General features: G+C 38.7%; 2 protein-coding genes across 2 annotated transcripts in view; both read right to left on the minus strand.

Moving 5' to 3' along the window:
- The window catches only part of LOC107668915 (leucine-rich repeat-containing protein 16B-like), a 65,357-nt gene extending 60,078 nt beyond the window's left edge, over positions 1 to 5,279 (minus strand). Inside the window, 2 exon segments of the mRNA XM_016460973.1 lie at positions 1,673 to 1,767; positions 5,141 to 5,279. Coding sequence (XP_016316459.1) covers positions 1,673 to 1,767; positions 5,141 to 5,198 — 153 coding nt within the window. The 5' untranslated portion in view covers positions 5,199 to 5,279.
- Positions 5,280 to 6,341: 1,062 nt separating this feature from the next.
- LOC107668916 (tripartite motif-containing protein 16-like) lies at positions 6,342 to 11,746 on the minus strand. The gene is made up of 7 exons (XM_016460974.1): positions 11,690 to 11,746; positions 10,748 to 11,119; positions 9,676 to 9,771; positions 9,324 to 9,566; positions 9,051 to 9,210; positions 8,275 to 8,334; positions 6,342 to 8,148 (listed from the first exon to the last, which is right to left on the minus strand). Exons 1-7 carry the CDS (start codon positions 11,744 to 11,746, stop codon positions 7,562 to 7,564), a joined length of 1,575 nt encoding a protein of 524 aa, XP_016316460.1. The 3' UTR covers positions 6,342 to 7,561.
- Between the last annotated feature and the right edge of the window lie 2,045 nt (positions 11,747 to 13,791).

Here is a 13,791-nt window from a genome sequence, read left to right on the forward strand (position 1 = left end):
AGCAGTGGTGTTAACCAATTTTGTCTTGAAGCATATTAAAAACACCAGACAAACAGTGTTAAAAATAGATTTTCACCACAGGGGGTATTTAATAAAATAAGATAAAACAAGATAATCTGAATACATTTTACAAGAAAATACTATTTCAGTTATTCTACTTCAAAATGTCACAGTTAATTCACTGTTAGTTTCCAATTCTTTGTAATTATTTGTGAAATTTACTAGCAATATCTAAGTCAAAATTGTTTTGATATCAAGCGTAGAAAAGGAAGATCTCTCAGGGTTTGTGTCAACAACAGTCCATTGACACTCAGCAGGAAATTAGTTTGATTCCTCACCTCAGTCACCTCCTTCACTCTGTATGTGTGTGTGTTTGAAACCAATCTGGATGATTAATTTAGCTTTTGTGGCTCCAAACCCTGGCATTTCAAGTCTCCAGCTGCTTTCAATGGTCTTGAAGTGACTATCACACACACACACACACTGGGATTCGTATGCCACCTCTTCTCTCACCATCCTCCATCTCGCACACACTCCCTATAGAGTCGGTCGGTCCCTCAGACCCACCGAGACTCAATGGCCGCAGTAATGCTCACAGCTCAGCAGGGGTCCGGTCTCCAGCGATTTCTGTTTGTGTGTGCGCACCATCACACGTACATTGCTTTTATCATTGATTCCACTGCCCATTCTCCAAATGGACTTGGCAAAAACAGCCCAACCAGCAGGCAGTAAACACTGCACACCCCATTACAGAGGAAAGGTTAAAGTCTTAGTCTCATTGTTTTTGTTACTGCTGCATAATAGAAGCACAAAATAAAGGCACAGAGTGGATGCACACGTTTAACCAATGCTGATGGGTTTTTAAAGGACTACTTCACTCAAAAAAAAAAAGAAAATTAAATGTTTACATAATTTCAAAACTCATCCTCATGTTGTTCCAAACCTGGATGACTTTCTTTAGTGGAACACTGTTTCAGAACAGGGACTGAAGCTTTAAGCCTGCAGTAAACACCAGGCTGCTTCAGTCAAGAGCTGAATGGTCTGAATGTGTCATTCACGAATCAAACTAATTCAGTTTTTGAGTTCAACACACTGACTCAATGATCCAGTCACAGCTAACCAGAAGTGAACATCATCAGTGAAGGACTTTTTAAATTTCTTAAAATTACCTTGCATGCATTTCAGTCTATTTATGACTTTGAAAGAAGAAAAATCTCTGTGGCTCTTTTATGGTGGTTTTGCATTCTTTTTTTTTTTCTTTTTTTTTTTTTGAGCCCTGAAAGCTTCAGGTCTCTTTTGTAATTACATGTAAAATAAAGAATTATACTGAAATGTAATATACAACACACATATATATTGCCCTATATCAATTATCAAGAGTGATATTGCCATATATGATACCTGATAAATGTTTATATGTAGACCTTAATAAAACCTATATGATGATATATGCTGTTATTTAGAACATAAATATATATATTTTATGATGGATATATACGTACATGACACATGTCCAAAAATTTATCACACATACATAATCAAATATACTGAAATTTTGGGAAATTTGGAACAACCTGATGGACAACACAATTTTAATTTGCGTCAACTGAACTTTTAAGGACATATGGATAGTTAATGCAGTTAAATATGGAAGTTAAATGCAGTGCCTTACCAGAATCCGATCTTCTGATTTGCCACTCTTGTTCTCAACTTTGATAGCTCTCATCAACTTGGTTGATGTCTTGTCGATAACTCGTCTGATGCTCTCTGCAAAATAGAAAGGCGATGCATTAATGGCAGGGGAAGCACTCTATCTATCTCAGACATATTTTCACTGCTCGCAGGGTTAGAAAATGACTGCTTTATACCCATATGCTGTATTTTTACACCATGTCCACTTGTGTAGGTGGTCTTTCTGCATGCATACTGTACATAAGCTAAAAAGCAGAAAATAAATGAGGAAAGTCATACTTTTTATCTGGCTTCGCACTTGCTGTATATGTACGTGCGAACGATCACATTTTAAACTTGTGATCTAATTCCTGGAATATGCAGTTTAAACTTTTATAAAGAGGAAAGACTCCAAGAAGGAATAGAAAGGCAGAGCGAGCAGAAGAAGGAATAACAGAGGAGAGAGAGAGGGAGAGAAGGATCAGAGCAAGACAAACAGTTAATGCAGTCGCAATCAACTTTAATCTGTGTAAGACCCAATCACGGGATCCTAGGCTTTCTGACAGACACTAAGAACAGCAAAGGGCAAAACTAGAGCACATGTTTCCATTACAGCGAGTCACAGGGGGATAAATAAATGGGTAAATGGGGTAGGGAGGGATATGTAAATGTGCACAAAGAAAGAGCGAAAGAGAAGACGAAAAAAGAAAAAAAACAAATGGAATAAGTGATGGAGTGAGATTTAGATCAGATGAAAGAAGTGGTGACTGAGAGAAAGAGAGATGGAGAGAGAGATCACACATTTGTGATTTTGCTCCCCTTTTTATTAGGGGAATCTAAAGGCTGCTGTTTTCTAGCAGCACAGAACGTCTTCAATCACTGTCCTTCATATGGTGGTAGGTGATCTGTCATGCCCACTATTCCCCCATTACTAAACCTTTGCTAACTATTATTTTTGTATCTAGTCTTATTTTTCATCTTCAATTAATGTTGCCATTTTAATGTTTCATTTTTGTTAAATGTGCTTATTGTTCCTTTTTTATTTTACTCTGGACTGTTTACTTTAGCTGATTACATGCCATTCTGAAATGACCGGTCAAACATTTATCATGTAATAACTTAAATGTATATTCATCCTACACTACACCAGTTTCATGTTTCTCGCGTCACTCTATGGTCTCTTCCTTCTCACATAATCCAATAATTGCAGCTCAAATCAATGATCTACATGCATTTATATATTTACTTAGCAGGTAGCCATGAAATAAGCTTGGTGTTGAGGTGGGTTTATTTCGATGATGACTGATTGAACATTTTCCCAATTTATTGTTTTATTTGTATTTGTGCTCTTTTGTAATTTTACCTTTTTAACACATCAAGATTTTAGGTTAAAATTTAGATAGCATGAATTCAGGCATATTGCTATTGAGATGTTTATTGTCTAAAGCGGCTCAATTGATCTGAATTTACTCTACAGTATGTATGAGAAGGTTTAGGCTATATTTTAGTCGTGAGTCGTGACTGTTCACCATTTTTTACTTTTCAGCTTTCCAAAAGGAAAATAATATTAATACACCATCCTATCTGAGCTATTAGAATCTGCAGATTACTGCAAAAGTGCTGATAATGATACAGATGGTACAATGGAAGGCCACATGATGACTCACAATTCATCAAAATTCGCCTCTCCAGTGACCAGTAATAGAATGAACAGTGTCACTCACACAAACATCATCACAAACACCGCAAATGGCAGAATAATGCAATAAACATGAACTAAATAACTTAAACACTCTAATGTAATGTACATAGCCTAATTAATACCAGAAATAATATATTTTTTTTAATATAAATTCAAACAATTTCACGCAAATAATTATGGGAATGCCACTTTCCCCATAAATGATAAGTTGATTATACTTATAAAAGCTATAAACTTTAAAATATTTTACCCGGAGCCATTGACAGGGAAAGACAAATGGGAACACTGTCCTGGGCACAAAGCAATGGGGGCATATTAAGGTCCCCTAGCTTACTGGTCCCAATAATTTGGTCCTGTGCCCTGTAAATTAAAGTGACAACCCTGATATTACCATAAAAGTATATGTATTGCCTTGTTAAATACTCAATATCACTGTAAATTATAAGACAATAAAAAAAACTTTACGATAAGATAATGTGTTGTCTCACACTATATATGTCTATATATGTGACCCTGGACCACAAAACCAGTCATAGCATGGGTATATTTGTAGCAATAGCCAACAATAAATAAATTATCAATTTTTCTTTTATGCCAAAAATCATTAGGATAATAAGTAAAGATCATGTTCCATGAAGATATTTTGTAAATTTCCTACTGTAAATATATATTAAAAAAAAAATGTTTATTAGTAATATGCATTGCTAAGAACTTCATTTGGACAGCTTTAAAGGCAATGTTCTCAATATTTTGATTTTTTTTTTAACCCTCAGATTCCAGATATTCAAATAGTTGTATCTCAACCAAATATTGTCCTGTCCTAACAAACCATGCATCAATGGAAAGCGTATTTATTCAGCTTTCAGATGATGTATAAATGTCAATTTCCAAAAAATTTACCCTTATGACTGGTTTTGTGGTCCATGGTCACATATGTGTGTGTGTGATAGAGTATATGGTATATAGTTAACAAGTTATCATTTCTAGCATTGCTTTTCCCCCCCAGTGCACTAAATGGAAATTGAAATAGAGAGCGCAAGCGCTTGGGAGCAGGACAGTAAATACTGGGTTAGTAATAGGGATTAATTACCAAAGGAAGATAATAATGTGAGAAGGTAATTAACAGTGAGAGCGCTCCAAATGTCAAACTGCTAGTGTGTGTTCAGTGTGTCATTGTATGTGTCAGTAAGTGTGAGGACGCATCACCGTGCGCAAAGATGACGGCCTCTGTGATGAGTGTGTGTGTTCCATCAGCCCAAGACACACATGATGAATGTGACTGAAGTGTATCAGCCTCTCCGTGAACTTGCGTCAGCAGCGATACGCAAATGTGTTAAAGAACTGAAAGTAACTCATATCTGAGACACATCAAAGAGAGAACAGCATCATGCGCGCGCGCGCACACACAACTACCTACACACTGCAGGCGAACGCAACAGACACACACACACACACACATACAGGAAACCAACTGATCGATTTGCACAAATTTAGTCTTTTGAAGATGGACACGAAGTGACCGTCATTAAAGCGACCATATGGCACACATGCTCACCCGCGAAATTAATGATTCTACCGTTAATCAAATGCAATCTGTATGAGAAATCATTACATCTCCACAAATCTGCCACCTTATCAAACATTCAGCGCTGTGAAGATTTCAAACCACTAAAACACAAAGCGAGCGGGGACGCGCTTAACAAATCCCACGGTGCGCGTGTCGAATGTAGGATAGGAAGAAGAAAAAGAGCGATTGGATTTAATCACCTGTCATTTCCCGACTCACGGTGAGAAAAGCAGTCGCGACGGTGTCTTTGGATGCCATGACGTACAGCGCCCTCTCCTCGTGCTTTCCTTATCAAGCAGGAGCAGCTATAACGCTGGCTCTCTCTCAGCCAATGCCTATAAACATATCATACTGAAGAGAGCCAGCGAGGGGAGGAGGAGGAGGGCATGAGAGAGGAGTTCACACACAAGTGTGCATGTATCTACTGTATGTAAAGCGATGAATTAATAATGCAAACGCAAGGTTTGTGCCTGGATGGGAACATGACTCAAGTCCTTTCATCTTTTTGACTTAATAATATATGGACGTGCATGAGATGATAGATAGATAGATAGATAGATAGATAGATAGATAGATAGAGTTTTACTTTAAAGTACAATATAAATCACCATGTTTTAATAATATTTTGTCATGCTTTAAAGAAGTAAGCTTATTTTGAATGGTTTACTAACATGCTAAAGCACGTTAAGTACTTGATTATAATTTTAAGTTTATGTCATATTAAATTTAAAGATAATACATTTGAAATGTGCTAAATTGCAACTTCTTCAATATAAATGTTTAATTACTTTAAGTAAATTATTTCCATAAGTATTCATTTAAAAGTATACTACAGTGTATAGCTAGCTAGCTCGATAGGGTCGTCGTGATTTTGCCAGGTAAGACATGTTCCTGGATCAACATTTTTGTCCAAAAACATAGACCTAACCCTATCCCTACCCCTACTTTATCCCTAAAATCAGAGGAAAATGATAGTTGAATAACAAGGGTGTAAAAGCACCTAACTCTGGTTGTAAGGCTAAAATTGACATTTCCTGTAAACTTATCCCTCAATTCTCATTGGTTGATTGGACTTGGTGAAATCAAGTTCACCAGATAGGTCCATAATAACAGGTAGAAAATCAGGCAGGAAATGTTCTGTGGATTTTCTTGCACACCTGTTAGCTTTGAGGGTAATAAATATGCTAGTGTTCTCTTAAATGTTGACAAAATTCACTTTTAGCAAAATAGCACTTTTAGCTTGGGAAAGCAGACCATACATATTGATGACTCACCTTGCACTGTACAAATTTTGTCCAATCAAATGCTCTTTAGAATAAGTCCCTCCCCCAAGACCACTTGCAACTAGCCTACAGGGCTATTAATTAAAAAAAAAACAGTGACAAGCCATCTAATATGTCCCAGCCAAACCTCTTTATTCAACAGGAAATACATCAGTGCGAGAGAGAAAACTGTGTATTATACAACAACTTACTCCAACAGCATCAAGAGAGTCATGCACCTTGTTAGCAGTAAGAATGACAGACCTCAGCGTCTGCCTACTGGGTAATTGCTAGGAGGTGTTTGTGCCTAGCGTTTCGAGTCTATACGGTGACTCAGTGTTTAAAAACGGGTATTTATAGAGACTAGTGTCAGTGTCCTTGGCAGTGAGAGAAATGGTTTCTTTCATAATAGAGTATTTTAAAATCCCCGTCACTCATAAAAGGATAATACAGGCAGAAAATTATGTCTGTGATTGGACAGAACTGTAAATGGGCTCCCTGAGGACCATGACATACTTTCTCTCTCTATGATGTTCGCTATTAGTGCCTATCCTTCCCTCTACACACATTTCCTGCGCTTCTCTGTTGCTCTGGCATTGCTTGCTCTGTTGAAACCGTGTCTGCCCTACACTTACCCCTAGGCTGATTTTGTGTTTGGAAGGGTGGGTAGCAGGGGGAAGGGCAGAAGGCGACTGGCTTTGGTGTTGTCCCTTGGACCAACTCTCTGGGCCTCGGTATATATCTGCTGAATGAGATGATGTGCGTGTGTGTGGTTTAAGGGAGAAAAAAAGACCATGTAGGTATAACTGTTGGAATAGTAGAAGAGTGCAGCCTGAAGGGAGCATGACAGGAGAGACGGACTAATGCATAACGGAGAAATAAAATATAGACAGATAGTGGGAACAGGAACAGACATAGTATGTGGATGTGGCGGAAGGATTAGATAGGACGACAGATTTCCATTCAGATCAGCAGATGTGAAATGGATAAGCACTTGCAACATTAGCATAAGGAGATGTGCAATAATTTCATAAATATTCAGATGTTAAAAATAGAGATTATGCATATTGCTATAGTTTATAAAACAGTATATAAACTCAAACATTCAATAAACATGCAACGATTCATATAATACAAAACATGGATTTTTTTCCTCTTTGGTTATTCTTGGCTAAACTTGAGCTGTTCATAATTACAGGTGCTGATATAAAAAGGCTGAATTCAAAACGTGTCTAGTGCTGCCACCACGTGTCTACATGCAAAAGAACCACATCCTTCCTCCAAATCCTAATGAATGATTGCATATTAGTTTGAGAATAAGATGCATTTCATGACCGCTGCATGTGTAAACACTACAACTTACAAACTACCAAACATTAATGGAGAAGAAAGGGATGTTTTGGTCTCATTTTTCACTGGATCGCAAAGTCTCACGTAGGAACCATTCCCAGCCAGTCCGAACCCAGGATAAACAGGCTCTTTAAAAACAGTTTGGTGCTTATAAATGAGACTCATGTTGTCAGACACATTGTAAAATGCCAAGATTCCAGCCCTGTAGTCCAAATACACTCCTATTTTGGAGCCATATGATTGAAACTTCGAAAATGTTGTCTTATTGTCATGCCAAAATTCTATATGGACACGTTTACAGCGTAGTCCCCATGACTGGGCATTTCTCCCAAAGAGTGTACGCTGCTTGCCTTTTCTACGGATACCTTGGTAGGACACAGCAATGCAGACCCAAGTGCCCCCGCCAATCTCTACTTCCCAATATTTAGGGGACCCTCTCAGACCTTTGTTGCACAGGATCTGTGCCCTGCAGTTAAATCTCTGAGTGTGTTCAGCATAGTCCTGAAGCAGGTGAGAGGCCTTCACCTCTTTGTTCTCATTCCTCAAGATTAGACTTTCATGTGCTGAGTTGGTATTAAAAGTGAGTTTTGATGCATCTGAGATAGATAGATGGACATATGAAAAGATACGATATTAGTACACCAAACATAAAGGACTATGCTGCATTACTTGACAATCAGAAAATAAATGCTTTTGCGTGATCAGTTCTATTGGAAACTTACACTGTAGAAACTCCTCTCGTGTCTGTGGTGGTGGTGATCTTACGATTCTAGTGTTTCTCACTGCAAAGAAAAATAGATAAGGTGATTTGCAGACATAGGGTACTTCTTAAAGGATTATTTGACTTCCATAATAAAAATTTCCTGATAATGTATTCACCCTCTTGTCATCCAAGATGTTCATGTCTTTCTTTCTTCAGTCAAAAAAGCAATTAAGCAATTATTTTTCTCCATTTAGTGGACTTCAATGGCAGCCAGTGGGTTGAAGGTCCAAATTGCAGTTTTAATGCAGCTTCAAAGAGCTCTATAACGATCCCAGCCGAGGAATAAGGGTCTTATCTAGTGAAACGATAGGTCATTTTCTAATAAAAATTAAAAAAACTAATTTAGAAAATGACTGATCATTTCCCTAGATAAGACCCTTATTCCTCGGCTGGGATCGTTATAGAGCCCTTTGAAGCCCGTTGGCTGCCACTGAAGTCCACTGTATGGAGAAAAATCCTGGAATGTTTTCCTCAAAAAAACGTAATTTCTTTGCAACTGAAGAAAGAAAACATGAACATCTTGGGTGACATGGGGATGAGTAAATTATCAGGAAATTTTTATCCTGGAAGTGAACTAATCCTTTAATTGAAAGGCTGATTACTAGTGAGGCTGTGTTCTTCTGAGGCTTCCAGGCTAGAGTTCTTCTCAGCATTAAACACTAGAATGCAGCCTTTCAACTGAGAAGTACCCATAATATAATCATGAAATATATTTAAATGAAAACTTCTACTAACCTTTTCTGGAAATCATGAATAAACTCAACTTGCTGGTCGTGTTTAGCTTTTCTATTAGTTCATTAACCGCCATGGAATCACGCTCAAAAGAATTGTACGGATGCACAAGGAAGACGAATGTTTTTTTATACTCAGTCAGTGAGGGCAGAGACACAGCGCTCTGTAGAGAGAGAAAACACACCTTGAATGTGACTTGAACTTTTACCTGAAGATTTTACAAGACAATTCAACAGGCATTCATTTCTGTTTCACAGCCATTTTCAATCACTGTACCTCTAGAAATCGAACATCAGTGTTTGTATGAGAGAGCAGCTGCAGGCGTTGTAGATCAGCATCTAAGGTCCTCATATTACTGATCTCCTGCTGTAGAGTCTTTATGAATCCCTCCGCTTCGTTCACTGCAGACTTTGTCTGTCCTTGAATCAGCTCTGTCACTTTGCTTTGATTGTCCTTCATAGACTGGATCAGCTCAATGAAGTTCTTCTCATTCTTCTCCAGTGCCTTAATTTCTGAAGCCTAAGAATGAAGAGGGAGCAGAGTGGATGTCTTTAGCTATGCAAGCAATACAATACCATTAAAAATAAAGACAGTTACAGTTTCAAAGCAAAGATAAATGCCCTCTAACCTTGAAAAGCTCTACAGCTTGTCTCAGCTCTTGCACATCTTTCTCCTTAGCTTCAATAATGTCAACGGTCTGCTTCTGCAACTCCCCCAACTTAATCTTAAAAAGATTAGTTTAGTTCAGTTGCATCTCAACTCAGTACAAATTCTAGTGTTTTTAAGCCTTTTATTGGCACTGATAGTACAGAAAAAAATGACATGGGCCAGACTCAGATTCATTCCACCCACATAAGCAATGTGTCGAGCATGTGTGCTAACCACTGGTAATGGTATCTGGCCATTTTTGGATGATCAGCCTCAGTCAGTAAACATGTCTGACTGTCAAATTCCAAAATCTAAAAAAAATCTTCAAGAAAATCTTCAGTAAAAATATATGTTTATCTCAGTATAGTTATAATTCAATTGCATTAGCCTATATAATTATTAGGAGTTTCAAAACAATTAAAAACATAAAATACAGCAGCACAACTGTTTTTGCCATTGATAATAATAAAAAATAAATGTTTCTTGAGCACCAAAACAGCATACTAGAATGATTTCTGAGAGATTATATGACACTGAAGACTGGAGGAATGGCTGCTGAATATTCAGCTTTGCCATCACAGGAATAAATTACGTTTTAAAATATAAGATATTAAATTGCATGTTCAAATATATATATATTACAGATTTTTTAAAATTGTAATAATATTTTACAATATTACTGTTCTTACTGTATTACGCAGTTTTTAAACATTACAATTTCTATTTCTTTCTGAATTCATTCAAATATTCTGGGTGTGGTTTAATCCTTGGAATTCAGGGAAACCAATAGGCTAACCAATACTATTCATTTCTAAGGGGAAAGTTAAGAGAAATATCCAATAGATGTAGCTTTTTTTGTTGTTTAGCTATAGGACCACCATCTCTGAAACACCCATCACAAAAATATTGCATTATAGCACCCATTGGTCACGTCGCTCTCCAGTTATAGTAACAGTCACTGCAAAACCAACATCAGCCTACCACTACTAAACACAGAGTCCTGGTCCAGACTTCTAAGAATTATATTTTGCATTCCAAATCACATTTCTGACCTGTTTATTGGCCACTTCCTCTTCCACTGGAATGACATCATGACCTCTGTGTTTATCAGTAATGCACAGGTGGCAGATGCACAGCTGGTCTGTGCGGCAGTACACAAACAGCATTTTGCCATGATCAGGGCAGATGTTCTCCTGCAACACTGCATTCGGCTCCACAAGCCTGTGCCTCTTTTCCACGTGCAAAGAGTTATGCACGACAAGATGATGCTCACAATATGATGATGCACACTCAACACAAGTCTGTTCGGCTTTGCGCTTCTTTCCAACGCATGCATGACACTCGACATCTGTGGATCCACTTGAATGAAGAGCTGGAGCTATTTCCTCCATGATTGTGGATGTGCTGGCACTGGCAGTACTTGACTGAGTTTCGTTTCTTTGTAAGTATGATTATGGCACTGGCAATGCGGAATTCAAATGTTAAGGATAAGGGTGTGGTTTCAACCCGGGAGCCAGAGCAATGACTCACAGGACTGCTATTGACAAGACCACTGAAAGAAGCCAAACACTATCCTTTTACTATGAATAAATCTAATCTAACACTGAAAGAAACACACACACACACACACCAAAAACTCTCATGTACTCTCATTTCCCCTATGCTCAGGGAATGAAGGCAACAAGACAATATTAATATGAGCTTCAGTTTTATAATCAATATTGTTTTTGGAATATGTAACGTATTTGCTTATAAATTAATTTAGTTTGTTATTTGCTTTAGCTGAACTGCCCTTAGGCCAAACGACATTGGATTACAGGACTTCAAACAAGGTTGTTGGTGAAACCCAAGGACAAACACAGTATATTCCTCTGAGCTGAGTGCAAAATCAAATGCTAACATAGCTTTACTGCATACTACAGTAAGGTATATAATGTATACTGAATTTTAAACAGTGTTGAAAATATGCAAATATAAAAGTACATTATTCTCACGTCCTTGCAGTTTGCTGTACGTCGTGGTTGTCGATTACATCCGGTCACGTGGGACATGTTAGATCTTTTGTTAAGCGTGGTTTTGTACTACTTTTCTAATCAGTTCGCGGGGAAGAATATTGCTAATACAAATGTTACAGCATCTCAAGTTGTGGAGCAAAGTTGTCATTTTGTTGTAGCCTAATAAAAAAGTGTTGTTGTGGTGCTGTCACGTTGGTGGGATATATGGCGGGAATGCATAGGCTAAACTTCTCCCGCTTAATTTTACAGCAGCGCACATTTTTTGTGAAAGAGTAGGCCTATGTCCTTCGCAGCTTATCATATACAGTACATCATCTGGCTTACTTACTTATTCAGATTTGTTATTTATTCATTGTTTTAATCCCTGGTACGAAAACGCTACGATTATTTTACTCATTAATGTATCTTCTGGTATAGCCTACGAATTACATATGCTTGCAATGTAATCGTAATTGTCACCAGTATGGACGTTTTGTTGTCGTGTTTTCTTGCCCCATGTGCTCAGTGTGACCTATTTTCTGTCTCACGTTCATTATGTCATTTGGTTCAGGACAGGTGTATCTTCTCATTAGTCCCTCATTTACCTGTGTATTTAAGCCCCAGTCTGTTCAGTCTGTGTTTGTCGGGTCTTAAACGTCATACGTGTGTCTCTAGCCGTTCGTCATGTACGTGTGTCTCTAGCCGTTCCTTGTGTGGATTACCCTTTGTATGGATTGAATTAAAGACTAGTGCTGCGTCTCAATGTGCCTACTTATACGGTGACCGTGATTTCACCAAGTACAACATGTTCCTGGATCAACATCCTTGTTGATCCTGGAACAACATTCCAATTAACCAATCAGAATTGAGAGATACCTTTTCAGGAAATATCTGTTTTAGGCTTAAGATCAGGGTTAGGTGCTTCTACACCCTTGTTAATCAGCTATCATTTCACACTGATTTTAGGAATAAATTATGGGTAGGGTTAGGTTTAGGGGTAGGGATTGGGTTTAGTCTATATTTTTTGACAGTAATGTTGATCCAAGATGAACAAAGATGTTGATCCAGGAACATGTCTTACTTGGCAAAATCACGGCGACCCTACTTATACTACGCCCTTAAAGTATGTACTCTTTTGGTGAAGAAAAAGTACACACTTTGTGTGTGTAGTAGAAGAGTAGGCAAGCTTTGGGACATACACATCACACAACTTTAATGGACGCTCTGTCGCATAGATACATGCACCCTGTCTCTGTAAACTGGCCTGTCAATCATCTTGTCACAGTTAACATCCTCCACATTGCATTTAATTTAACTTCCTACCCTATTGGAGAGAAAAGAAGCAGCACACAAATAGGGTCTTTCATGCCGAGAACTCTTCGATAGACCAATCTACTTCGAGTGTAAACTAAACGAGCCAATGCACATTAGCATGCAATTATTGCATCCAGCTGCCGCGGATCACAGCATGAGTATAATAAGGCAGCAGGTGCAATGCATACCAGGTTTTCGCTGAGGAGCCGAGCCGGTGACCCGGCGGCTCAGCGGTGGTACAGCAACCGTGGCGACGGGACGTGACGTCTCCGTTCCCTCCTTCAGGGAACGAGGGTTACCATACGTAACCGAGACGTTCCCTTTCAGTCGGTCACTACGAGTCACGTCGTGACCGACAAATTGGGATCTCTACCAAAACGCCATGGTGCTGCCCCTTCCAGTGCCCTGTGTGAGCCGCCTGCGCCCTATCTGGTGTAGGCCGGGGCTCGGGACAAGTAGTTCCACTCACCATTTTTCAAAGCACTACCTTACTGAGTAAGATTGGATAACACTGGGAAAACGTACCCGCTCCACTTGGAACAGGGACACTGCGGAAGCCCCATCCTTCCCGAAGGAGTTTTCGGAAGCAAATATACATATAGCATCCGTTTAGGTGTATATAGAGAAACTGGAGGTGATTATAACCCTCTTGGACAGGCAGAAGTATGCCGGGGAACACGGGCTCTAAGGCTATACTGTGGATTATACACATACAAAACCCGCTTAGGTCTCAATATGGAACCCGGCCTTCCACGGTTCCCGCGGATTCATCGTGAAGGCCCGGCGCC

The sequence above is a fragment of the Sinocyclocheilus anshuiensis genome, unplaced genomic scaffold (assembly GCF_001515605.1).
Source record: "Sinocyclocheilus anshuiensis isolate Anshui unplaced genomic scaffold, SAMN03320099.WGS_v1.1 scaffold4, whole genome shotgun sequence".
Lineage (NCBI taxonomy): Eukaryota > Metazoa > Chordata > Actinopteri > Cypriniformes > Cyprinidae > Sinocyclocheilus > Sinocyclocheilus anshuiensis.

Bases quoted from the DNA above. Each gene is read 5' to 3' on its own strand.
- LOC107668916 (XM_016460974.1), bottom strand. From the start codon at position 11,746: ATGTCCCACGTGACCGGATGTAATCGACAACCACGACGTACAGCAAAC. The intron at 9,567-9,675 runs GTTAGAGGGCAT...CTTCATTCTTAG, and splicing joins AAGCTGTAGAGCTTTTCAAG to GCTTCAGAAATTAAGGCACT. The intron at 8,335-9,050 runs GTTAGTAGAAGT...TTTTCTTTGCAG, and splicing joins ATTCATGATTTCCAGAAAAG to TGAGAAACACTAGAATCGTA.